At 39.9% G+C, this 27,384-nt stretch overlaps 1 protein-coding gene across 2 annotated transcripts in view; it reads right to left on the bottom strand.

Moving 5' to 3' along the window:
• The window catches only part of khk (ketohexokinase), a 149,638-nt gene that overhangs the window by 76,623 nt on the left and 45,631 nt on the right, over positions 1 to 27,384 (bottom strand). Inside the window, exon 3 of one of the 2 annotated variants that reach the window (XM_041252787.1) lies at positions 17,543 to 17,677. The exons of the other annotated variant lie outside the window; for it this stretch is intronic. Within the exon in view, the coding sequence (XP_041108721.1) occupies positions 17,543 to 17,677 (135 nt within the window). The remainder of the gene's footprint in view (positions 1 to 17,542; positions 17,678 to 27,384) is intronic. 2 annotated transcript variants of the gene reach the window in all.

Raw genomic sequence — 27,384 nt, 5'->3', positions numbered from 1 at the left:
GACAAAGGGGCATTCAGAACAGAAAATAGGAGGCACTTTTTTACACAGAGAATCGTGAGGGTCTGGAACCAACTCCCGAGTAATGTTGTTGAAGCTGACACCCTGGGATCCTTCAAGAAGCTGCTTGATGAGATTCTGGGATCTAAGCTACTAATACCAAATGAGCAAGATGGGCCGAATGGCCTCCTCTCATATTCAATCCCCTGTCAGAAGCACTGTGCTGGATCCTCCTTAATAACTACCGCATTCCTTTTGTGCTGACTCTCCTGGATGATTTTCTTCAATTTGATTTTCCCCATGCTTCCCTGCCCAGAAAATAACGATCCTCATATCATTATTTTCAAACCTCGGCATCCCACTAGCATCAGGAAAGACCTTGGGTCCTCTCACTTCCATCGAGTTTTTAAGCTTCACCCTGGATTCCCAATCTTTCTCAGCCTAGGGGAGCAAACGTATTGTTTCTATTTCCACTTTTCTGTCCAGTCGCCCTCCTACAAATGCAATCTTCTGTCTCTCCTAGGCCATTTAAACTATGCAATGAGGATAATTCCTCAAGAAAGAGCTTTCATCTCTTCCCTTCTCTTGATCACTTCTGTTGATTCCCTCAAAGATGTCATACTCATGGATCCTTTTTTTTATTACTTTCTTTTACGTCCAGTGTCTCCTGCTGCACGAAGACATTCAACTGTTCACAGATGCAGCTCTCTCTCTCGGCTTTGGGGGATACTACAAGGGAAAATGTTTTTCTGCTCCATGGCCTGAAGAATTCTTCAGCATTCCTATCCCTGATCACTCCTCGTCATTGTACGAAATTGTTGCTGTAGCCGCATTCCTTTTGGGGGTCTTCCTAGGCCCAAAAAAATCCATTCTTCTCCACTCAGATAATTCAGCTACAGTCCAAATTAACAAAGGTTGTTCATTCTCCCACCATATAATGATAATATTCAGAAGGATTATTTGGTTACCTGTTACTCATCAGTTCTGTCAGAGTTCAACACATTCTTGGCCAACTGAATGTAATCACCGATTCTCTTTCTTGTTTCCAAATGCAGAAATTCAGAGCATTAGCTCCTGAAACTGACTTCCTTCCAATTCAGTTTCCTCCCTTTTCAGACATGATATTCATATGAGCCACCCATTGCATTCCCTAATTCTGCAGGCTCAAGAAACAACTCTTCTCAGCATCACTCCCCGCTCACTGCAAATATACTGGTCATCTTGCAATTGTATTCTGTTCCCTTCATTTTCAATGCCTGTACTATCATCCTATGTTATGTCCCTTAAGAATGGTGCTAGGAGAGTTTCCTCCATTAATATTTCAATTTCCGGCATCCAGTTTTTCTACAAACTAATTTTCGGCATCCCAGCTCTACACTTGGCAACTCACACATTTCTCTAATCCTGAAAGGGCGTCAAAGATCAAAATCTCTTTCTCCCCCTGCTTGCTTACCTATCACCATCAATGTACTCTCTTGGTGCCTCTCATCTGCTCCAGCTAATCCTCCCAGTTTTTAGATCAAATTTAAAGCCCTTTTCTTTTAGCCTTCTTGGGTTCCTTAGGTGCTCAGAGTTTACATTGCTCTCAAATTCAACCCCCATATTCACCCCTGTATCTCCGACCTTGCAATTTCCTCATCTGATACCTTTTCCTTCCTGCTCAAAAGAAGTAAAACTGTCCACAAAGATTAGGGAACCCTTTGTATTTCATTTATAAATAAAACTCCCATGTTAGCCCATATGACCCCTTTCTCTCTTGTCCATCTCCATGTTTCTCAGGGTGCATCACCCTCAGACCCGCTGTTTATTAACAAAAATGGAACAATCATCACCAGCCATTGGTTCTTCTTTCACCTTCGCCAGATTCTTTCCAGGTCCGGATTCACAGCTGAGCAGTTCACCCGTCATTCCTTCAGAATCGTAGTAGCTTCCTGCCATGGAGTTCCAGGCTCCCTTGTCAAATGGTTAGGTTGTTGGTTGTTCAGTGCTTACTAAGTTTACATTAGAACAAATTATGGATCCTAAAAATGCTTTTACAAAAATGTACTCTTAAGTGTTAGTAGCCTGCCCGGAGGAAGGGCAATCGAATCAGCCAAGGTTTATTTCCCAAAAATGGGTTTTGTTTTCCTCTCCTGTGTGCTGATGATCATTTGTTAAAGGTTGGCTAAACCTTCAAGTGGGCTATATTTTATACTAATCGCAGCGTTGAGACCTGCTTGATCTTTTTGAGTGTCTCCGCCTCGTCCATTCGGCCAGGCAGCGAGCCCCCAAACCAAGTTAGGTTTGATGCCAAATGAAAGCATATATACAACATAATTCTCTGTAATTAAGATGTGATTTGCAGGTGCAATTTCTCTGTGCACTTGCACTTTAGCACTTGATGCATATGTAATTCTGGGGCGTTTCTGAATGAAACCGCTAAAATTGGGAGGGGGGTTTGCAAATTAGGTCTATTAAATATTCTGTCGAATTTATTAAATCTGCCTGTAATAATGGGCCTCGTATTTGCTTGATTATTTTAAGAACTCTGAAAAGCAGGCGTCAATTTGCCGCAGTCAGACAGTAGGCTGTATAAAAGGCAAGGTGATGTGGGAGACTTGTCTGTAGCAGAAAGGATACATCATTTTCAAAGATAAAGAAACATTTAATTACATTTTGCAAAGAGCTAATTTTTTTTTTAACCCTTCTGATCAAGTCAGTTTGTAAATTACGGTTTATAATACCGGTACCATATTGTTTTGAAAAGTCAAATTTTCAATACATGTTTCATAGCTTACATCACAAAACATAGTCTGCAAATAGAGAATATAGAGTCCATGTAAACATCATTCTTAGAAGCACCTAAAAAAGGTCTCCCCACAGAGGCAAAGCAAGGTTCTAATGAAGCCTTTAGATTAAGAAAAGATGGAACGATATTCCGAGGTGCACGAAAGAAAGTCTCATATACAATGAGGGCTCATCCTCCACCGTTATTTTAGTAATGCCTACAGAATATTTTTTGTAATATGGCATTCTACCCGACCACAGACAGCCTTCGCCCAGCTTGTACTGATATTACGTGACTTAACTTATATTTATTAAGATACCTGTTGCCATAGTTGGGCAATATCGAAAATGCATGTAATTAAAATACTTATTTTCATTACATTTGTATTTTGTATCAAATACATTTCCTGAGAATTTTGTGATTTCAAAATACATTCTCAGTAATAGTTTAAATATCAACATGCACCTGTAAGAAATTTAATTATACTGATCGCGTATTTGATTAAAATAAAAATGCACACGCACGCGCCAGTTCGTCTTGGGAGTAACTTTAAACCAACAGGACAGTCTAGCGAAATCGCAGATGTTGGCGAAAGTTTGAGAGAGACGGGTGACTAGATATAGTATATACAGACAGATATATAGACAGATTTAGATAGACATATGTAGTATTTTTTTAATGTATTTATTAATATTGTTATTTAAATGTTTTCACTGATTAATTGTTTATTTATTCATTTGACTGAGTCAAATAAACGAGATACAGCACAGACATCAATGTGCTTCACGTGACATTTTTCAGTGTAAGGATATATTGTGCAATTTAAGTGGTTAAGTGGTAAAACATGTATAACTATATAACTTGGGAACTGGAAATAATTAATTATCGTGTTAAGTGACGACAATTACAAGTAGTTAAATTTACTTTTGATAAATGTGTCTGTGTACTATAAAGCATTGATCACCGCTGTCGATTTTTCAATTTTATTTTCCAATTCAGGAGGGCAGGTGGTTATTGCTCAACATGTAAAATATATCTTACATTTTTAGACCCAGTGGTATAGTGGTTGGCCCTCGGCAATCTGTAGCCTCCTCACAGGTGTGCTTGCAGTTCAGCTTTGCGAGTGTCCTTTCGCAACTAACAAACAACCAATAGAAGAACACTCACACACAAATAGAAAAGGCAGTACAGTGGCCACGCCCCCACGTACTTACATGTATATGTAGGCCTATTATTAAAATAATGTATTAAAAAATAACAATTTGTGTTTACCTCAGAGACTGAACATTCTACCTGCGAAACAAGGGCGCTCGCCTTTTTGTTTACCCTACCTAGGGGCCTAGGCACTTAACTTTGTAAGACGCTAGCCTTTTTGACTTTGCCTCAGTCAGAGCGGCCCGTGCTGCTGACAGTTTTCTGACAGCCTCATGATAATAGTAAACAAATATTTACAATAACCAATATTTCTTGAATATTCGTTTTCCCTGCCATTAACAATCCCAGCACCCAGCGTTCTTTAAGCTAATTTACATCAATCTGCTCAGGCAGAGGCAGACCCAATTCCTAGTGCTAGGTGGCTTTGTTCCACACATGCAGTGCAAAGAAGAGCGACCAGAATTATTCCGGGCTTAAAAGGCATGTCATATGCAGACAGGCTAAAAGAATTGAATCTGTTCAGTCTTGAACAAAGAAGACTACGTGGCGACCTAATTCAAGCATTCAAAATTCTAAAAGGTATTGACAGTGTCGACCCAAGGGACTTTTTCAGCCTGAAAAAAGAAACAAGGACCAGGGGTCACAAATGGAGTTTAGAAAAAGGGGCATTCAGAACAGAAAATAGGAGACACTTTTTTACACAGAGAATTGTGAGGGTCTGGAATCAACTCCCCAGTAATGTTGTTGAAGCTGACACCCTGGGATCCTTCAAGAAGCTGCTTGATGAGATTTTGGGATCAATAAGCTACTAACAACCAAACGAGCAAGATGGGCCGAATGGCCTCCTCTCGTTTGTAAACTTTCTTATGTTCTTATGTTCTTATGCATATAATATGTTACATAATGTTGGATAGCTGTGATCCTGCAGGACAAGTTTATCAGTTAAATGTATAATTATTTAAATTATGATGACTTATTTGTTTATATGGAAAGCAAAGATGTTTTCCATATAAGTACTCCCTTAACAACAAACAACAAAGCTGAGCTAGAGAGCCTTCATTTTTTTGAAGACCCAAGGAAGGATGTGGCATCTTTAGAGCAATACCCTTTCATAAAGAAGCTGTTTATATGCTTTAATACCATTCTTCCTTCCTCTGCTCCTGTTGAGCGTCTCTTCTCTCTTGCTGGCTTGATTTTCAGTCCCCAGAGAAATCGGCTGTCGGATGACCTCTTCTAGAAATTTGTTTTGCTGAAGGAGAACTGATAGAGAACTATACTGTGCCACACATCAATCTAGTACATCAATGTGTAACTAAAACTACACTAATATTAGACATTAAATAAATACTGTTTGAATATTCAAAGGTTTTTGCTTGCTACATAATTACCCCCTTACTCCCCACCAAAAAAAGTTGTAAAACTTCCTGGTGTTGAAACTCTACATATTTCCTAAAGAGCAACTGTGAAGGGTTACACATATAAACAACCATCCAAAAGCATTACAAAATGTTCAGGTTGAGGCCTTATTTAAAATATAGATTTTTCTTTTTTTTTGGGGGGGAATGGGGGTGAACTATATAAAAAATAAAAAAATTCTGTTTTGTTATAAAATGTACTTTGTAATTCCAAATTTCATTTTGTATTGAAAATATACTGATTCCAAAGTTATTTGTATTTTGATACATTGTTTTCTGAGTATTCTGCATTGAAAATACATTTCCTGAGTGTTTTGCCCAACCCTGCCTGTTGCCTGTGGAGATGGTGCAATCCCTCTCCAGATAGGAGTCAATCCACTCTCTGGTGGTGCAGCCAGAAAGAACTTCATCAACAAGTAGAATCTGCTTCTTAAGAAGTTAAGGACTGTCCCCTCATGTGTTTAGATTTGGCTATTAAGTTGAGAGGATGCAATAATTAAAAACATTCTTATTATTTCATTTGGCCAACGTCTCAACAAGGAGACTTATGGCTGTTACAGGGCAAATATGTTTGGCTATTAAAGTTGAGATAATGAAATCCCTCCTAACCAGCATAAGTATAACTATATGCAATGATTTACCAATATTTTATTATTATCCTTTGGTAGACATTTTACATGCTGATTTACAAATAACATAGCCCCCTGGACCTTCAGACTGTCTCTCTGAGTTGTATTTATTTACTGGTGCCTTACTCACCTATTTGGTTGTGGTACCTGTTCAGGTCTGTGTTCTTGCAGTTGCGAGAGGTGAACTCTTCTCATCCCAGCCTCAGTATACATGTATGCAGTCAATTTCCATCTGCCCCCTTAGGTTTTACTGGTACTGGAACCATACTCACCTATTTGGGTCTGGTACCTGTTGAAGTCTATGTTCTCCCTCCTTTTAGAGGATTTATTATCCCCTGCATCAGTGATGTTACATGAATTGTCCCCTCAGGACTCTGTATTTGACGTTCGGGAGAGGACGAAACCATGATCACATCGTCAGCCCCAAACTGTGTATAGCATGCAGCATCCTCAGGGCAGGAGTCAGTGACATCACCTGGACCGGACCCTGAAGGCAGAAAGTATCGCTGCTTGTCTGTGTTTACTGCGGTACCACCGTTACTAAGTTACAGATGTTACAGGTGTAGGAACAATTCAATAATCGATAATTTAATATTTCAGTTGATTAATTCTCTTACTAACAATACTGAAATTGACATGTTCTAAAGATTGACGATTTACTATGAGCACACATTCACGCGGAGACACAAGGAATGGTTAATCAATAGTAGTATTTTATTAAGTACACAAATAATAAGCAGAAATCAGAAAAGTTAGAAAGTAAATCTCTTAGCCTCTAAGCACAAAACACAATTAAAAAAACTCTCACTGCACTCATGATTGACTAGCCGGCAATTGAAATATGACACCGCCTGTCTCCACACAAGCTGCAGCTTTAACAGCAAGCAAGCAGGCTGTGACGCTTATAGTTATTTCATCAAGTTTCACTAAAAGTGTGCAAACTAAATAATTAACAGTTCAATTCTACGTGAATGTGTTACAGTTAATTACTTTAGTTTAATTTGGTCCACTGGTTTGAAAACTCAATCTGTTGATGTGTCCAGTACAAAACTGTCCTCTCCGCAACAAAGTCTTCAGTCCCACAGACTCAAAACTTGGCAACAAGGTTTCAATTCTCGATAGAATCAACAAACAGCTGTAGCAAAGTCTCCAGTCCTCGATATAGGATTCACAACAGAGCCCACCCGCTCTGTCCTCTTAGTTGAATGTTTAGCTATGCAGATAGCAGGGTAGTTTCTTTTGCATACTGTGGTTTTAGGTGTACAGCAGACCCAGACTGGTTTATGTGATAACAGTCGCTATAAGTTTTACGGCAGTCTTCTCACCGGGCCTCAGTCACGTTGTTTGTAGCAGTTGACTTGCTTGCAGCTTGCTTCCACGTCTTGGTTCCATTTTTAGGCAGTCCTGGAGTTACAGCTTTGCTTAGCAGAGTGACAGCACCTTGTTCAGCATTCGATGTGGAGTTCAAAATGTTCAATTCCGCTTTGATTTTTATAGTCTTTTTCACTCTGCTGATTGGCAACTTTCATGAGGTCATTAGTGTATCTTTGCTCTTTAAACTCCAAGTCCTTTGATGTTTTAATGTTGTTTTCCACCGGGACAATGCTAGTTTATGTCTTCCTTCCATCAAAATGATTGTTGTTGCATGTGTGAAATATCTACAAAATTCAACTGTCCGCTCAGCCTAACCCAGTTCAGGCGCTAGTCCTCTAAGCAGTAGGTCATATAGTTCAGTATGTCTGCAAACCAGAGGCCCCCTCAAGACATAGCAGTTTGCCCTGTTTCTCAAGACACACAGTTTCATTAATTAATCCAGTTACATTTCTAATACACTTATGTATTATCATATTCAGGGAATATGTCATACACAGGTAACCATTCTGGGATTCTGTGGTACAGCATTGCTGACTTACCCCACATAGCCTCAAAGGGGCTCCAGACTGCCTCATGGAAGGGGAAACCTTCAAGGCTTGCCTATCTTTTGCATTCAGTGATGCTTACAAAATCACACAACCACGCTGTGCTTCGTTTGTTATTTTTGTGCAGTGGCCATGCTTATCTTGTCTTGCAGTTCTGACCCCTTGTGTTTTGAGGATGACCATCTTTGTCTGTGCTCCCCCCGTCTGGGCGCTGGACGCTTGTTCTCCCCCAGTCTGGGCGCTGGTGTTGTGGCTGCTGCCTTTTTCCGATTTTTTTCCGCAAAACAAAAAATTATCACCCACCGTATCCCTGGTCTGACACTTGGAGGCGCTGTTGCCCCGGTTCTAACACTATATGTGACAAGCAGCTGTAGTGATGATGTCAGACCCGGAAGAAACACACAGTACTGCGAGGTGAAATGTGAATTGTGCTGTTACGCAGTTTAATAAATGAACAAAATAAAAGGTTTAAACACAAACAGAACATGGTACTTGAGGCCAAAATAAAATAGAGAAAGTACGTTGCTGGTGCTTCCAGTGTTTGTGCAGTACCTGTGCCTAAATACAACTATATATTTGAAATCACTCGTGCTACACAGACCCATTTATATCCCATGCAGCAATATCTATACACCAACATTAACACTCCACACGCAACACAGAACATATAAATATGCACAGGGCAGGCACTTGGCCAAAAGGGGGCAGCTACATAAAAGAAGCATGACTAACCAAGCTAGAAGGGCACAAAAAATAAGTGTGTGTGTATTATTATTATTATTATTATTATTATTATTATTATTATTATTATTATTAATACATTGAAAAAACAAACAATAAACAAAAATGTAAGCGTCTATACTATCTCTGTACCCAAGCGTAATGTAGGAGAAATTTGGACAATGACTGATTATGACGAGTGCTTTTATGGAGGAAGTGAAAAAGATACAAAGAGGATCTCTGGGAAAGAGATCAGTTTATTTCTCCTGACCAAGCAATATGACCAAGCAAACTTGTGTGTGGAGTTCATCATACAGGGTAAGAAATACTGTTTTAAGAACTATATAACATGTAATCAAGTCTGTATAATTAAGAATGCTTCTTTTTGTATCACACCTCTTAAACATGTATACATGAGAAATATGTTTTTTCCCTCTGTTCCAAAGAGAACAAAAATTCAATGCAACTGGTACATATGATTTTAATAAGCTTTGTGTGAAATTCCCAGAAATTACAGATAGATTGAAACAAGTATTGGGAGAGGAAGTGGAGAAAAGTACATTTGGCAGAAATACAGATTAAAGTGGATCCTCATCAAGAAAAAAAAAAAAAAACTTTATATATGAGAGAAATTTATAATTTCTGTACAAAAACACATTCTGGGATTATCTGTTTAATGGATCTGTAACTTTGAGTTTGATTATTTTTAAATAACCCTTATGATGTTTATATATCTTCATTGGATTCACAAGTATGATGGTGAAATAATTTGCATTCACACAAAAAATGTCTATCTTAAGGAACTGTTAATTATAGGAATTATTGACTGAATAACCCTAACGAAAGCAGGTATCCAACGACGGGTAAGATCTGTAATGAGCATCTAGAGAACGCAAGACAGGAACAGAGATTAAATTAAAATTGTTGAACAATTCCTTATAAACTACTACTTTTAGTTTATACTACAGTGCTCCCTCACTATAGGCTCTCGGTTATAACGCGCCTCGGATATAATACTCCTACAGCATGTCCCCCAATTCCCTATACTAGGGATTCATGCAGTATTTCTACCGCTGTTGTTCAGTCAATCAATCTTTATTTTTGTATAGCGCTTTTAATGGGGGTCGCCACAAAGCAGTTTACATGTATAATGAACACATACAGATATATAGAATCAGCAAAATAAAACACACAAATATATATATATATATATATATATATATATATATATATATATATATATATATATATATATATTTTTTTTTTTTTTTCACGAGGCGTGAGCTGGGGAGTAGAGATAGGGCAGAAGAAGTAGAAGGGAGCGGTAAGTAGGACAGAGTGCCGGCTAGAAAGGACCGGACCTAGGATAGAAGAGCAGGCGAGGCCCACTCTAGTAGCAGACCAGCGAAGCTGGACATGGAAGCTAGGATAGAAGGTGGTCACTGACTGAGGGCGGCGATGCCGACACGAGCCCAGGGGCGAAGGACCCAGCAACCGAAGACAGGATACAGAAAGTGGTCACTGACTGAGGGCGGCGATGCCGACACGAGCCCAGGGGCGAAGGACCCAGCAACCGAAGACAGGATACAGAAAGTGGTCACTGACTGAGGGCGGCGATGCCGACACGAGCCCAGGGGCGAAGGACCCAGCAACCGAAGACAGGATACAGAAAGTGGTCACTGACTGAGGGCGGCGATGCCGACACGAGCCCAGGGGCGAAGGACCCAGCAACCGAAGACAGGATACAGAAAGTGGTCACTGACTGAGGGCGGCGATGCCGACACGAGACCCAGGGGCGAAGGACCCAGCAACCGAAGGCAGGATACAGAAAGTGGTCACTGACTGAGGGCGGCGATGCCGACACGAGCCCAGGGGCGAAGGACCCAGCAACCGAAGACAGGTTACAGAAAGTGGTCACTGACTGAGGGCGGCGATGCCGACACGAGCCCAGGGCCGAAGGATCTAGCAACCTAAAACATATATGAGGGTTATGACTCGGGGAGTCGCCCCTCAGAGGAAGACAGTCCCGGAAGACCGGGACACAAAAGGAGAGAGAGAGGGAGAGGTACCCAGCGTCTGAGACTTCTGTAAAGGGGCGCTCGTTAGACCCCCAATTGGCCAAGACTTCACGCTGCCTGGGACTTGAGATAAGAACAAGGCATAGAGGTTAGTATGGGATTCGAGCATGAGTAGCCATGTCCCGAACTGAGACAGAGTACAGAACAGCCTTGAGTGAGGCAAGATAAGTGCAGGAGCTGCGAAAGAACAGAGTGTGGCCGGGGGTCCGCTCTGACTCACATGGTGAGAACCCCCCTGAAGTCAAGGAAGGCTGAAGCCTGCCCTGATAACATGGATTCCGAAAGTAGAGGCAGAAGGAGAGCTGAAACTGAGGGCTGAGGTGGCAGCTGGACTGAACGAACATGAATCGGCTACTGGGGAAGCACGGTGCCTTTGCGCCCCATATTCTAGAAATGACGGCAGAGATGAGATGCTGCCTTTCTATGTGTTAGTTAATACAGGATCGATCAGCGGTTTGCTACTATCATGTCTGCTTGAAATGGAAAAGGTAAACTCACATTCAGAGATTTGGGTTTCGCAACGCCAGTTATTCTCTTAATAGTGGAAATCCTTAGCTCATAATCAAGACAGATTTCCAGTCTCATACCACGTCTCAAACCAAGTATTGATGCTGTAACATTTGGGAGGATGAGCAGAGATATGAATAGGATTGCTGAGGAACTGCCCCGTATTTTGATTAGATGGAGATTAGCGTTAGCTTTGATTGTGGGAATGCTGCCACGATCTGCGTATTGCAGAAAGGCTGGAGCATTGTAGGCTCTGGAGAAGTGCAGTTGCAGATTTAAACAGTAAACTAGAGCGACTTTTGCGGCTACAGTAGTGAGCTGACCTGAAGTGATTCCGCCCCCTACTGATTAACAGTAGGGGGCGGAATGTGCTTAACAGAGCAGAGGTCTGAGGAAGAAAACAATGGAATGCTGTCAGTAGTGTGCAGAGGCCCAGCTGTGAGAGCAGAGATCTGCAATAGAGAACGGAGGACTACCATCGGTAGAGTGCGGTGGTCTGTTGTAGAGAGTAGGGATCTGCTGAATGCAGTAGATATTGGTCTTTCAGCGTTAAGGCAGATTTAGATGGAGCCAGAGATGGGGCTGCTTTTGGGCAGAGATGAAGATTGCAGAGATCTGAGACCGCTGCAGAACCAGAGAGGATGAAGAATGTGTTGCTCCGAGGCATCTGCAAAACCTATTGATTGGTCGGGAGCAGTTTATTGTCTGTAGGGGGTAGGAGGACATTGACTGGAACGTTGATAAATAGTACAACATGGTTGCATGACTGACTAGCAGCTCTCGCTGATGAAATGATGACTTTGAAGCTGGTCGGACTGGAGAAGCAGCACCAAATGAGGAAACAAACCTGGGAACAGGAATAAATCACAGGAATGGATGCGTAATGCAGGGAAGCAGGACGTTACTATGATGGAGACTGAGCATCTCAAAAACAGCTGAGTAAGGTTGCTTCATGACCAGGTCCTTGAAGAGGGGAAGAGTTGAAATTGGAGAATGTCAGTTGCTACAAGGTTGAGGAGGAGGGGGACTCCTACGAATCCCTCTGAGTGACAAGAAACTGCAGCAATGTACAGAAAAGTTGGAGCTTGCGAGCTTCACAGTGATAGCAAACCAGCTTAGAGACTGTATAAAATTTGTGGTGTTATACTGCCATTTAGCGGTTATGATTAGAATTAACCATTGGCTTGAGTGAAACCGGGTAGAATATTTGGTTATTGTGATTAAAATCCTTGTCGGTGTAGAACAATTGTGTATTCTTTTAGATTTGAATAACTTCGTTACATGTTTTAGGACAGTTAGTCATGTATATAAATACGTTAACACAGTATTTAGATTACACAATTCGGCGAGTTGAACGAGCCCTCGCTGATTGTGAAAGCACAGCAGCAGCAAGCCAGAAGATTGCAGTACTGAGGCACAGAGCTTGCAGTGCCAGATGAAGATGTCTGGTCACCATGGCTACTTACCACTCCCCGCAGTCACGCAATGAGGGCGTTGCCGTGGTAGCCACGGACTGAGAGGCGCCGGTGGAAAAGTTGCAGAACAGCAGTGTTGTTGGAGCTTGTTGTGACCAGTCGAAAGCACAGCCGCCACACTTTGAAATGGAGTATGAAATTGACTGGATAGGTCTTTAAAATGTTGAACGTAGCTAATATAAATCCCAGGCAGGATCTTCTGAAGGAATGATAATTTGTGCTGGCTCTGGGAGCGGAGGAGGGGCGCTTGATTGCAAGCGAAGAGTAAAGGAATGTTCAGCTGACAGATCTTTGTGGTGGATTAAAAAGAGGAATTATGGCAAGGCAAACGATGACGACGGGAATATCGATATCTTGTTGAAGGAGCTTTAGAGGTTTTAGTGGAGAGCCAGTCTGTCTAATAAAGACACAGACGAGTTGAGAAATGAAGCTGCGGTTTGGACGGTGCTGTTGCTGGGCTGGAGAATGGAAAGAGCAGGAAAGACTAATGCTGGAGCTCCTGCAGCCGAATGGAGGAGCTGAATGACGAGAAGCAGCACGGAACAGGTAAGAAAATATTTGATAATATCTTGGGAGCACTGCGCAGAGAATTGATTGCCAGTGAAAGGCAACAAAGTGTAGATTAGCGGTGACGCACGAAAAGACGGCATCTGAGCGTTTGCTACAAAAACGAAACGCTAGACAGCAAAGGTGCAAGTGATCAGGGCTTAAATAGAAAATAGGTACTAATTGACAGTAAATTGGAAGCCCCCTGCTGCATGCCTCCTGAACTACACAAGCTAACATATAAAATAAATAATCAGCAATAAAATACACATACAAAATAAATAAATACATTAAATAAAATAAAAATGTAGAAGCGAGAGAATATCATTTTAAAAACTTGCATAATACAAGTGTGTTTTTAAACAAGATTTAAAAGCACTGGCAGAAGGAGCGTCCTCTTTATAGTGCTAGGCAAGGCGTTCCATAATTTCGGTGTAATGTAGCTGAAGCATCTACCACCTGAGTTTTGTTTCTTGGTATGCAAAGTAGCCTAAATAAGGTGGAGCTAAGACATTTAGGGCCTTATAGGTTAATAACAGCACCTTAAAATCTATCCTAAATCAAGCAGGGAGCCAATGCAAGGACACCAGCACAGGGGTAATATGATCTTGTTTCTTACTCCCAGTTAAAACTGTTGCAGCAGCATTCTGTACAAGTTGAGCCGAGATATAACATTGTTACTAATAAGAACAAAAAGGCTGTTACAATAATCAATCCTTAAAGATATAAAAGCATGCACCAATTTCTCTGCATTCTGCTTGGAAAGCTTACCTCTCAGTCTAGCTGTGTTTCTTAAATGAATGATAAATAAGAGAGACTAGAATAGAATTTGGCCATGAACCTTAAAAGATAGTATTTTCAGCATTCTGTTTTTTCACAATTAACATGAAATTACCAAAAATGGTTGCAATACTACCACCTCTTCCCATTGGGTGCGTCTTGTGACTGAAGGAGAAACCTGTGGGACAGGCCTCTACCAGAGATACATTTTCATCTTGCTTCAGCCATGTCTCAACTCAAGTTAAAAAAATCTAAGTTTGTTTCAAGAATAAAGTAATTCATTAAAACAGCCTTGTTAGCCAAAGATCTTATATTTAATAAGGCAAAACAAAGTGGATGGTGCAGAGCACGCTGAGTTCACAGTGGATGTTGTACTAACTTTGATTAAATTCTTAGTACATGAGCCGGGGGAAAAGGCTGAACATTTTAAATGAGTGACTGATATAACTTGAACTGGAGAATTCTCTTCAGGAATTTGATCAAGTGGCTGGAAGGAAGCATTCAGTCAGAGATTTGTATAATTGTTCTCTATATTTTCTGCTAATCTGAATGAACCCCTCCTGTTTGGATGCAGACCGTCTTTCTTAAAGAACCCTGGTCTTTCCCATAAACTGTCCGTTATCAATGAAACCCAGATTCTCTAAAGGCACACCACTTAGCTAGCCAGCTATTAAGAGAAAAGTAAAAGCTTCACACCCCCTCCTAATGACAGGCATAGGGCCTGAGACAATTGTATTCCTACCCAATGTTTTTAATTTCTGACGATTTAAAGTGTTTCTTGAGTGTCTCAGATTCTCTAAGTTTAATATCGTTAGTGCCCACATGGACAATCACAGTGGACACTTGTATATGGTTCTCAACTAAGTTTTTCATCAGCAATATCAAGTACTCTTGCGTCTGGAAAACATTTAACAGTCATTTTCTTAGTATTCCTGAAAGCTGTCCTGACATTTCTAATAATGGAGTCACCAACTAAGAGTATTTCACCAGAACTGGGTTCATGTTTGTTACACTCAATAAGGGCATTAAATCTATTTCTGACCACAAGTTTAGGGGAAATAAGTAAAGGAGCTTTGGCCTTGGATCCCCTTCTAACAGATACCCAGTGATCGTCACCTCTCTGGGGTGAAGAAAAAACACCATGGCCCCCCCTGGGAGTAGTTCAGTTTGCCACAATGGCAGGTTCACCCAGAAACGGAACAGGGCCTGCAGGTTCCCCCAGAATCAGTACAGAGTCTGTGGAACCAGAGGTCCCCCCTGCCCTTACACCAGTGCCAGTGAAAGGCCATATTGTTGAAATGTTGTTAAAGCTGTAGTCAATAATTTGCTCAGACATTTCTCTGAGGGTCGATATATGTCTTTCTGGATCTCTTGTTACAGTGAATGGATTGCTGGCCTCTATAAGCACAGAGCCTCCTTTATGTCTGGAATCTATTGTTGCAGTGAGTGGATTACTGGCCTGTGAAGAACAGAGCCTCCTGGTCTGGATCCAGGCTATAAGGCAACAAAAGGTGAACATTTTGAAAAGGGGTGGATGCAGGCCCCTGAGAGCCCAGAGTTTCCTGCCACCTGAAGCTGAAGGATCCTGGAAATAGAGGGGTGAATGGAGGTGGATTACAGGAGCCCAGAGCTTTCCTGTCATCTGAAGCTGAAGGATGCTGGAAATAGAGGGGTGGATGGAGGTGGATTACAGGACTCTGCGAGCCCAGAGCTTTCCTTTCATCTGAAGCTGAAGGATCCTTTGTGAGGAAAGAATCAATTCTAGTCAGTGTCTCAAGAGTCTGTTAAAACAACAAGTGATGATTGTAGAATGTATGGTCAAGTGTGTCACACAACCAAACATACAATAGGCCCCAGAAAGACCAGGGTTTTTCCTGCAGAGCCTCCTTCTGATCTGGGATCTGTTGTTGCAGTGAATCTCTTGTTGCAGTGAGTGTATTGCTGGCCTGTGTACAACAGAACCTCTTCCTGGTCTGGATCTCTTGTTACAGTGAATGGATTGCTGGCCTTTGTAAGCACCAGGATCCAGTATTCGCCTATTTATTTCTCTTCCCCCATGAGTGCCACTCACCCAGACAAACCCTATATCCCTCAGCTCTAATTATTTCCTCTGCTTGATCTCGCTCTCTTCCTCTGTGTCTTTCTCATAATTTTTTGGTCTTGCTTTCCACTGCTTGCTCTCTCTCCCCTGCTATGCCCTGGGTCTTTCTCGGGCCCTCCACTGCTCTATGTATCTATTACTTGCAGGTAGAGCAGGTGGGGCCTGTAAACAACTTCTCAGTCTAACTTCTGTATCTGTCTCTCCCTTTTGATACAGTATCTGAACTGAAGAAAAGCTGCACTGGCACTTCATAACACAGACATCTTATTCAGCATTCATTTTATAACTAAATAAATATTAGGACTATTACGTGGTTATTTTTTCAATGCATTTACTTTTTTGCTGTGAGAGGAGGTGCGGCCTTCTCTGGGAGACGAGATGCTTCAGCTTTTCTTTAGCCCTGCTGTGGCAGCCGAACCTGGGGCGAGCCCATTCCCTCTTCTCCTCTCCCGCTCCCCTCTCCTCTCCTCTCCTCTCCTCCTCGCTCTAATTTTGCTTGTCTGTCACATCGAACTGAACTCCCAACCACCGTTTAGCCAGGCTAATTATAGTTTAAAAACTGCATTGATTGCATGGTGCTTTATGCATGGTTAATTCATAGAAAGTTATATTTTTGCTTTATAGTGAGGGAGTTATTTTATTTGGTATTTTGGTCAGATGTGTGTTGTTATGAGTCCCGCAGCACCCCTCCCCCTCTCCCCTGTTTTTTTAAACAAATTTAGAGATCATTCTTTTTCTATTTTTGATTTATTGTTATTTAAATTATTATATATTATTAATTCTCACAGCCAAAGTTTTATGAATTATTTGTGGAAATACAATTGAACATTTTACATTGGAGTTGCATGCAGAATTTAAACCGTGCCACAGCAGAGATACCATTTCCTTCATACCTAGAATAATCTTTCAAGCTATGACACTGCAGGAACCTTTTAACACTGCATAAATAATACTAGGGTTAGGTCCTGAACACCACCTATTAGGTCACCAACAGCATTAAACTGTGCAAGAACTTAAAAGCACACCAAGTTTTACTCAGTTTCTCTGAATTCAACTAGGATAATAGAAACGCTTATGGTAAGCCTGTCAATATTGTGTATTAATACAACAGACAGTCAAGACAATGCTAACTCAACATAAATCTGCAAGGAATTGTTCTGGAGGTATATGTGACCATTCTTCAATGATTTTTGCTCAAAATTCTTTTAGGTAGAAAATTGCAATTTTTTTTTACCCTATTTTGAAATGTAATTTCAGCATTCCTGGAGTGAAATATTAGACACTTTATATTTCTGTATTTTGTCCTTCAGAGCTCTTTTTTTTTGTATTTTAGAACATTGTCAGTGCCGACAAACCCCATTATTGAAATACAGGACATCTCTGCAGTGGCACTGGGAATTAGACTCGATCAGATTCTTTGGTCATTAGAAGTGCAAACAGTGTGTGTTCTTACGTGTCAGAGAGGACCACCGTGCGAGAACCACTGCCGGTACATACGATGCAGCAGGCACTGGGTGTCACCCCTTCACTCTGCCACACCAAGGCAGACACGTCCACACCACGCCTCATGAAATCATTCACTATGAAACTTTCAGAGAGAAAATACAAAGATTTTGGTTTTTGGGCTTAATAAAAAAAAAAAAAAAAAGCTGGAAAAATGGGGTAGTGGGGTTAAGTTTCATAGTTAAAGTGCCTGCCAATCTGTTAAAAAAAAAAAAACTAGTTAGGAGTAAGTAAGAGCTTTTGTGATATGTCCCCCTGGTGATGAATGGAACACACAATAAATTACCCAAACTAAGGAAATCCCAAACTGCAGCACAGTACTTTGAAGAGCTATCAATGGGAGAGGGATTCATCGACTCCCTGTCAGAACAGAAAGGAAACAACACAACAAAACAGGCCTACATAACACACCCACTTCTAAATAAAGAATTCAGATTTTCTGATAAATTGATATTGACTTCACATACAGTGAAACACAAAATATTTGTGAGCAAGACATTTCACAAATTTTGAATTTATTAAAAATTTGCAAAATACGTGTCCTAAAATTTATAGTAATAGTGCTTATAACTTGTATAGTAACATATTCACTCCTTAGTTTTAACTTTCCAGGAACCCCTGACCCAAATGCAGAGGAAACACCATCTGAAGCAGAGACAATTAAGTCTTCTAATAAAAATGTGATTCAGGCTGCCAAACAATCATGGAAAAGAGGCCAATATGATGTATATTACCTTTCACAAGTCCGACATTTAAAAAAACTATAGGTGGAAAACTTGAAGAAAGGTGAGGAGGTTGTAAGTCTCACCAGATTCGCAGTCATGCTTGATGAATATGACAACTATATTGAAAGGAACGGTAGTTCCTCGTACAAGTTAGAAAAACTTGTTTGAAACTACCTTCTCTATACAGCGCCAAGAGTTTTGCTGTTTTCACTAAGTGGCAGCGGCAAAACTAAATCACTTAGAATTACCATCTGTACCAGTACCAAAAGTCTGAAACTTTCTTACATTAAATGTGAAAAAAAAAAACGTAAACACCTCTTTTACACAATGAAATATAAGTCGTCAAACTAAGGTAAAATTGTTATTCTCCTTCCTCTTCCGTTTACTTTAAGAGCGTGTAGCATCTATTCAAACAGAAAAGCTAAATAACTGGACATCTACCAATCATGTAATGCCACATGTTGGTCAACGTCAAAATAAACTAGGAAACACAAGCAATTTGATATCCACACCATTTACATTAAACAATGTATTTATGTTTTAAAACAGCACATATCACAGGAAAAAAACATGACGACCTTGAAGAGCCCACTGTGCTACTGGGCAGTTATTGAAATGTGTTAATTTTTTACATCCATGCCTAACCAACTTTTGCTGAAAACAAAGGTTTCTGCTCGATTCTAGAAATGCTCCATTTCCTGTTTGGTAGAATGAGGTGCTCCGGGCAGATTGTTCCCCCAAGTACTGATCTAGCATCAGTGAGAGAAACAAAAAGCAAAAAATACCTTGTCATTAAGTCCAGATAGCAGGAAGGCAAACTGTACCTAATCATAACCTAACCCTAACCTTAACCTTAGCCATAACCTTTACTATTATAGTCTGAAAATCGTTTTTTGTGTTTTTCTCTCACTGATCCTGGATCAGTACTCAGGGGGACAATCTGCCTGCACCGAATGTAGTTCCTCGTTTAACACTAGAACCGCTGGGTTTATGCTACTAACCGCCAGCAGTAGTCATTTTGACAGGTACATTTTAAACAGCTTCGATATAAAAATGAAACGCAAACTATCAGATACAACTCAAAATATTTATTTGTGAACATCATAGCTAACATTTGCATAGCAGAAACAAATGAAGTAATTATTTAATTTTTTTTCATATTAGCCTACTGCATAGCACAATTTCAAAAAATGAAAACTGTAATAAAATAAACATTTCAAAATTGTGTAACTAGCTGTAAACTGATTATATGTAGGCCTACACACAGAACTGTAAAATCGAAACCATTACTTATAAAAAAGAAAATAACTCAGTTCACATTGCGTAACGGGAATGCGCATTCAAGGAAACATGCTTCAAAGTAGCCCCCATATTAACACAATCCACACAGATATAACGCTTATCAACTTGTCGTGTGCATTTACCACATACTGCTCTTTTACACTGGGCACAGATATCGGATGTTTTATTTTTATTGCATTTAGTTTCCTGTCATTGTTTTCTGTTGCATGTGTCACTTAATGTGCAATGTATCTAGGTGGAGCTGCATTTTCCTGCCGCTTTGCAGCTTTCTGATCTGTTTCTTTGTTTCTGCCAAAGCTCCGTGGCTACCATCATAAGATGATATTTTCCCCTGTGCATTCATTGTACAAAATGAAGAAATTGACGGCTGCCATGTCAGTACATTGTAAAATACAACAACTGGACACCGGTGATTGCTTTCACGGAGAACTAAGTTTTGCGTAGATAGTGGAAACTCTCTTCTCGCTTTGTTTACTGTTTTGCTAATTACAGTGAAATAAAATTGTCAAAACATTCATCCCTCTTTCGAAGCACGGTTACATCAACCTAAGTATCACATTGCCACCAAGTCTCTGACCAGCTGGACGAGTTTCATCTTTGCACAGGTAGGGGTATGGTCCGCTGCCAGTCAAAACTTGATCCCTAATTTGACAGGCTTGTTTGACATGTATTTGTCCACTGACACCGTGCTTTATGTGAAATAGCTGCTTGTCCATGTATTGTTTTATGTTTAGCTTGAAACAGGCAATGCTGTTTTCAGTGAAGTCGTTACAAATTCCTGCTGCCAATGCAAATATATCTGTAGTTGCTCTCAAATCAAAATGCAAAAATATCAAGATTTCTCAAAAAATTCTTGTAATAGTAATATTATAAGACAGCAGACTATGTGCTCACATAGACAGCCAGATGGCAGTTCATCAAGGAATTGATAAGATTACAATAGAGATTTGGATAACACATATCTAGACTTCATGAGCAATATTTCATTCAAATACATACTGCTGTAAACTCAGCAGAGGTAGAGATAACAAATGGGCTTGTATACATACACAGTAGTGCTCTGGGGTGGGGAAGGGCTGTCTATGTGGGTGTGTGCGGATGGTGCCGATTTGATGTTAGCCGCATAATAAACGCGAGATCCTTTGTGTGTGTCTCCACTAATTCTCGTGCTCGCTACAGTGTTATAAATGTATGAATAAATTAAGAAACAGCAAGCTAGAAAAATGCATGTCATATTAATTGATTTGGCTGATGCGTTTATCCACAGCAATTGACATTTATGGGTGATTCTTCAACTAAAAGCATTTCAACTACAAGGAATATTTGATTAATAATGTGTTACATATATAATGTCAATAATGCCAGTAATAGAAGGTTTTTCTCATCTATGCAAATTCATATTTTTTACATTGTGTTAATATTTTGTTTATACTTTTTTCTGTAAATTTAATTGCTTTGTACTTGTCACGTCTCTGATTTTTCCATTTGTTTTGTAATTTTTTGGGGGAAAATATTGCAGTAAACATTCCATCATGTTTCTATGTAGAGTTAATAATATATTAAACAATGTTGTATGAATTGTTTGGACAGTATGTGGTTTTCTTTATTTTTTATCAAAAACATGGTTGTTCCTTAATTTTGCCAACATTACCATTACAAAGCACACATTACAGAAAAATAAAGTTCTATAAAAATGTATCTATTTGGTCACATGGAAATGAGGAAGACACAACAAAGCACATTGAGCTGATGGAGGGAGCTTCTTCATTTTATGTCTTTACCATGCAGAAAAATTAAGGTAAATATTTTCAATTATGGGGTTATGTTTATTACACAAGAACATAAGAAAGTTTACAAATGAGAGGAGGCCATTCGGCCCATCTTGCTCATTTGGTTGTTAGTAGCTTATTGATTCCACAATCTCATCAAGCATCTTCTTGAACGATCCCAGGGCATCAGCTTCAACAACATTACGGGGAGTTGGTTCCAGACCCTCATGATTCTCTGTGTAAAAAAGTGCCTCCTATTTTCTTTTCTGAATGCCCCTTTGTCTAATCTCCATTTATGACCCCTGGTCCTTGTTTCTTTTTTTCAGGTCAAAAAAGTCCCGTGGGTTACGTCCCTTGATTTAACTTCAACACTTTTATATCCGAGCATCTTGTTGGCCTTTTTTATAGCTTCCCCACATTGTCTAGATGAAGACATTTCTGAGTCAACAAAAACTCCTAGGTCTTTTTCATAGATTCCTTCTTCAATTTAAGTATCTCCCATATGATCTTTATAATGCACATTTTTATTTCCTGCGTGTAGTACCTTACACTTTTCTCTATTAAATGTCATTTGCCATGTGTATGCCCAGTTCTGAATCTTGTCTAGATCACTTTGAATGACTTTTTCTGCTGCAACACTGTTTTCCACTCCTCCTATTTTTGAGTCATCTGCAAATTTAACAAGTTTTCTAACTATACCAGAATCTAAATCATTATTGTAGATTAGGAATAGCAGAGGACCTAATATTGATCTCTGTGGAACACAACTGGTTACCTTGTTCCATTTTGAGGTTTCTCCTCTAATCATTACTTTCGGATTTCTACATGTTAACGACTCCCTAATCCATGTACATGCATTTCCTTGAATCCCGCTGCGTTCAGTTTGAGAATTAATCTTTTATGCAGGACTTTATCAAAAGCTTTCTGGAAATCTAAATAAACCATGTCATATGCTTTGCAATTATCCATTATCGATGTTGCATCCTCAAAAAATTCAAGCAGGTTAGTTAGACAAGATCTCCCTTTCCTAAAACCATGTTGACTGTCTCCCAGGATATGGTTACTATATAGGTTATTTTCCATTTTGGATCTAATTATAGTTTCCATAAGTTTACATATAATAGAAGTCAGGCTTATTGGTCTGTAGTTACCTGGTTCAGTTTTGTTTCCCTTTTTGTGGATCGGTATAACTTTTAAATTGGCAGGGATGGGGTTAATTTCCCCTACCTGCCTGGGTTTATTATGTTCAGATGGCTGGGGTTGATTAGTTAATTAGATTATTAGTTTAATTAACGATCAATCAGCGCCCAGCCACCTGACATAAAAGGAGGCCTCTGCTTCTTATTTGGGAGGAGGGAGTTGAGGAATCAGGTTGATGGTTTGTTTGTATTTTTGAAAGTTTGAATCCAGTGAAGGCATTGCACAGCCTGGAAACCTTGTTTTTGTAAGTTTTTTTTTTTTTTGTATTGCTTTATTTGTGTTTAAATCCCTTTGTTTTGCCCTTGTGCACGTTTATTTTGTGTTACAATAAAATTTGTATTTTTTGAACTGCAGACTGTCTCTGGGCCTCTTTCCACTCGCCAGCCTGCCACATTTATGTTTGCAATTTTCCAGTCTGTCAGTACAACCCCTGTGTCAAGAGACTGTTGCATGATCTTGGTTAGCAGTTTGTAAATAACTTACTTTAATTTACTTTGAGTACTATTGAGAGAATCTCATCCAGCCCAGGGGATTTGTTTATTTTAAGAGCTCCTAGTCCCTTTAACACCTGCCTGCCTTGGTTATGCTAAAGTTATTTAAAACTGGATGACATGTGGGGCATGTTGTCCATATCCACCTTTGTAAAAACTTGTGAAAAATAATCATTTAATATATTTGCTATATTTTCTTCATCTATGATTTTGCCATTTGTACCTCTTAGACATTTAATCTCCTCTTTGACTGTTCTCTTACTGTTGTAATATTGGGGAAAATAACATTTTGGAATTGGTTTTAGCTCCCTTAGCAATGTTCATTTCTATTTCTCTCTTGGCCTTTCTAACTTCCTTTTTGACTTGCGATTGCAGTTCTGTGTACTCTTTCTGCGTACTTTCTTTTTGGTCCTTTTTTAATGCTCTATAAAGTGCCTTTTTTCGCTGAATATTTTTTTTAATTGATCTATTAAACCATTTTGGCAATTTAGTTTTACATTTAGATTTGTCTACTTTAGGGATGTAATTGTTTTGCGCCTCTAGTACTACATTTTTGAAGAACAACCATCCTTCTTCTGTGGGTGTTTTCTCTATTTTACTCCAATCTACTTCTGTTAGTCTCTCTTTCATACCGTCATAGTTTGCTTTTCTAAAATTGTAAACCTTAGCTTTAGTCATTACCTTTGGGGTTTTAAAAAACACTTCAAATGAGACCATGTTGTGGTCTGAGTTTGCCAGTGGTTCTCTGACCTCTATTTTAGTTATTCTATCTTCGTTATTTGAAAAGACTAAATCAAGGCATGCCTCCCCTCTAGTCGGTGCCTTGACAAATTGTGTTAGGAAGCAGTCATTTGTCATTTCCACCATTTCTATTTCATCCTTCGCGCTACCCACCGGGTTTTCCCATTTTATTTGGGGGAAGTTGAAATCCCCCATTAGTATGGCGTCTCCTTTGCTACACGCATTTCTAATGTCATTGTATAACAGATTATTGTGCTCACCGTCTGAATCTGGCGGTCTATAGCATGCTCCTATTATTATGCCTTTTGAATTTTTGTCCGTTATTCTGACCCATATTGATTCGGTTTTATTTTCTTTGTCCAGGTTTAACACCTGGGCTTCAAGACTGTTTCTTATGTACAGTGCTACCCCTCCTCCTCTTCTGTCCTGCCTGTCTTTCCTATACAGTGTATACCCACAAATATTATATTCGTCCCCATCACTCTCAGACAACCAAGTTTCTGTAACACCTATCACATCATAGTTACCTGTTAGTGCAGTAGCTTCAAGTTCTAGAATTTTGTTTCTGATACTTCTAGCATTTAGATAAATACATTTAATGGTTGTCTTACCTGAGTTGTTGTTCTTGTTTTGATGCGGTCTCCCTTCTGTTTTTTTGTTGATTTCTCCCCCCTTCCTTTCTAGTTTAAATGCTTCTGAATCTGCTCGAGGATCTTTTCTCCAAGTAGACTGGTTCCCTTGTTATTTAAATGCAGTCCATCCCGTCTATACAGATAGTCCTTGTTGTAGAATGTGGTCCAATGATCAAGATAGGTGAAGCCTTCCTGTGTGCACCACGTCTTCAGCCATGCGTTTTGATTAATTATTTCCAGCTGTCCATATGGTCCTTTGCAAGGTGCCGGTAGTATACCAGAAAATACCACAGTTTTGGTTTTCTCTTTTAATTTCCTTCCTAGCTCTCTGAATTTGTTTTGCAGGGATTTTGGTCTGTCTCTTCCAATGTTGTTTGTACCGATGTGGATGACTACTACCGGGTCGTCTCCTGTTCGTTCTAGGAGCCTGTCCGCGTTCTCAGTGATGTGCTTGACCGAGGCTCCCGGAAGGCAGCACACTGTTGTAGTAAGGGGGTGCAAACTGCGAATTGAACTTGCTGTGTTTCTCAATATGGAGTCCCCAACAATCATGACTTCCCTTCTTTTTGCTGTCTGGTCACCACTGTCAATAGGGTCCTGGATGTTGTTCCTTTCATTCTCTTGTTGTTGGTTCTGCTCATCAAAATTCTGAAGTGACTCAAATCTGTTGGTTGTTTTGATTTCTGGTGGTTGTGTTTGACGAAGTTTCTTTTTTTCCCTGCTTCTGCCTACCTGAACCCAGCTGTTCTGACCTTCTATCTCCCTGGTGGCTTTCAGTCTGTTAGGGGTGATGCAGACTTCCATGAATTCTGGGTGTGCCAGTTCCTCAAGATCCTGTTGCTGTCTCACTTCTTCCAACTCCATTTCCAGCATACTTACTAGTTTTATGCAAATCCTGGATCGCGCGGCACTTTACGCACACTTAGTTTAGCTCCGCTGGGTTTTCTCGGATTTCCCACATCAAGCAGGTGTCACAGATTACTGGCTTGAAGACCATGTTGAGGGTTTTTTTTTAAAGTTTAGTTTCTTCTGCAGCCGTCAACCTGCTTTCAAACTGCTTCTAAACTGCTCTGTACTTTTCCACGCCTGTACTTCTCCCACTCGCTGCCGCTGGGAAGACTGCCTCGTTTAACTGTGTTGTTCTGCTGTGCTGTTGGCTCCTCCCCTCGCCCGTGTCTCAAAACGGCGCTGAATTTGAATCAGCTGCTCCGAGTTTCAGCTTGTTTGTTATCAGAAAAACACATGCGGCTGTTTGACTTTGAGCTGCTGCTGTGTTTCCCCAATGTCCTGTGTTTTCTGATTAAAGCAATTCAAGATGCAATTTCTCCTTTCTGCTTCTAAACTGCTCTGTACTTTTCCACGCCTGAACTTCTCCCACTCGCTGTCGCTTCCACTCGCTGTCAATAGGGTCCTGGATGTTGTTCCTTTCGTTCTCTTGTTGTTGGTTCTGCTCATCAAAATTCTGAAGTGACTCAAATTTGTTGTTTTTGATTTCTGGTGGTTGTGTTTGATGACGTTTCTTTTTTTCCCTGCTTCTGCCTACCTGAAGCCAGCTGATTTGACCTTCTATCTCCCTGCTGGCTTTCAGTCTGTTAGGGGTGGTGCAGACTTCCATGAATTGTGGGTGTGCCATCCCCTCAAGATCCTGTTGCTGTCTCATTACTTCCAGCTCCATTTCTAGCACATTTACTAATTTATGCAAGTCCTGGATAGTGTGGCACTTTAGGCATACTTGGTTTAGCTCTGCTGGGTTTTCTCGGATTTCCCACATTATGCAGGGGTCACAGATTACTGGCTTGACGACCACGTTCATTTTTTTTGGAAGTATCTTCTGCACTTTTCCACGCCTGTACTTCTCCCACGCTGTCGTTCCAGTCGCTGTCGCTGGGAAGACTGTCTCTTTTATAGCTGTGTTGATCTGTTGTGCTGTTGGCTTATCGCCTCCCCCGTCTCTAAGAACAGCGCTGAATTTGAATCAGCTGCTCAGAGTTTCAGCTTGTTTGTTATCAGAAAAACACACGCGGCTGTTTGACTTTGAGCTGCAGTGTTTTCCCAATTTCCTGTGTTTTCTGATTAAAGTAATTAAAGATGTAATTTCTCCTTACTGCTTCTAAACTGCTCTGCATTTTTCCACGCCTGTACTTCTCCCACGCTGTCGCTTCCACTCCATTGTAACTTGTGTAAATTAATTACAATTTTAAATATATGGTATATTGTGATAAAATTTAAGTTTACCAAGAGATACTTGTGGAGTATTATGTAGTAGGCCTGAAATCCTAGGTTTTAGGCCTAAAAAAGTGTTAAATGCCATTACCACAACAATCAAATTTTTGGGATAATTAACTTATTTATGCTTCTAAAATACCTTATGTATCATATCCATGCTAAAAACCACCATGTAAATATTAAGGCAATATTAAACAAATATAAAAAGTGTTATCTTTAAATTAAAAAGTATTTTTTTAATGCAGTATCCCTTATTTTTACAAATAAACTGTTTCACTCTTTATTACATTAATTCTAATTTTGTATATTTAATTAAAATAGACTTTTAGAATTGTGATGGTGATGACTTTTTTTCTCAAGGACTTTATGAAAATGGCTTAAAATGTATACATTCTAAAATGAATAAGTCACTGCTGTTCATAGCATCCTTTTTGTAATAACTGTAGCTAAATATTTGAATGGATATACACTGTTTTGAACCACTTTGATTTGTAATCATTATGTGGTGGCCAAAATGCTTATAGTTGAAGAATCACCCTTATATACCTATATAAAAAGTAAAAATATAAGTTTTATGTATATATATTAAGAGGAATGGTAGTTCCTCATACAAGTTAGAAAAACTGCTGAGATTTAGTTATACAACAAGACACTAGTGATCCTTTTTTGAGAGAAGCGATTAAAAAAAGGCGCCAAGTAAGAAGCA

This window comes from Polyodon spathula, chromosome 6, assembly GCF_017654505.1.
Source record: "Polyodon spathula isolate WHYD16114869_AA chromosome 6, ASM1765450v1, whole genome shotgun sequence".
NCBI classification, from domain to species: domain Eukaryota; kingdom Metazoa; phylum Chordata; class Actinopteri; order Acipenseriformes; family Polyodontidae; genus Polyodon; species Polyodon spathula.
Note: the sequence above shows the minus strand (reverse complement) of the source record. Positions and strands in the feature narration are given on the sequence as shown.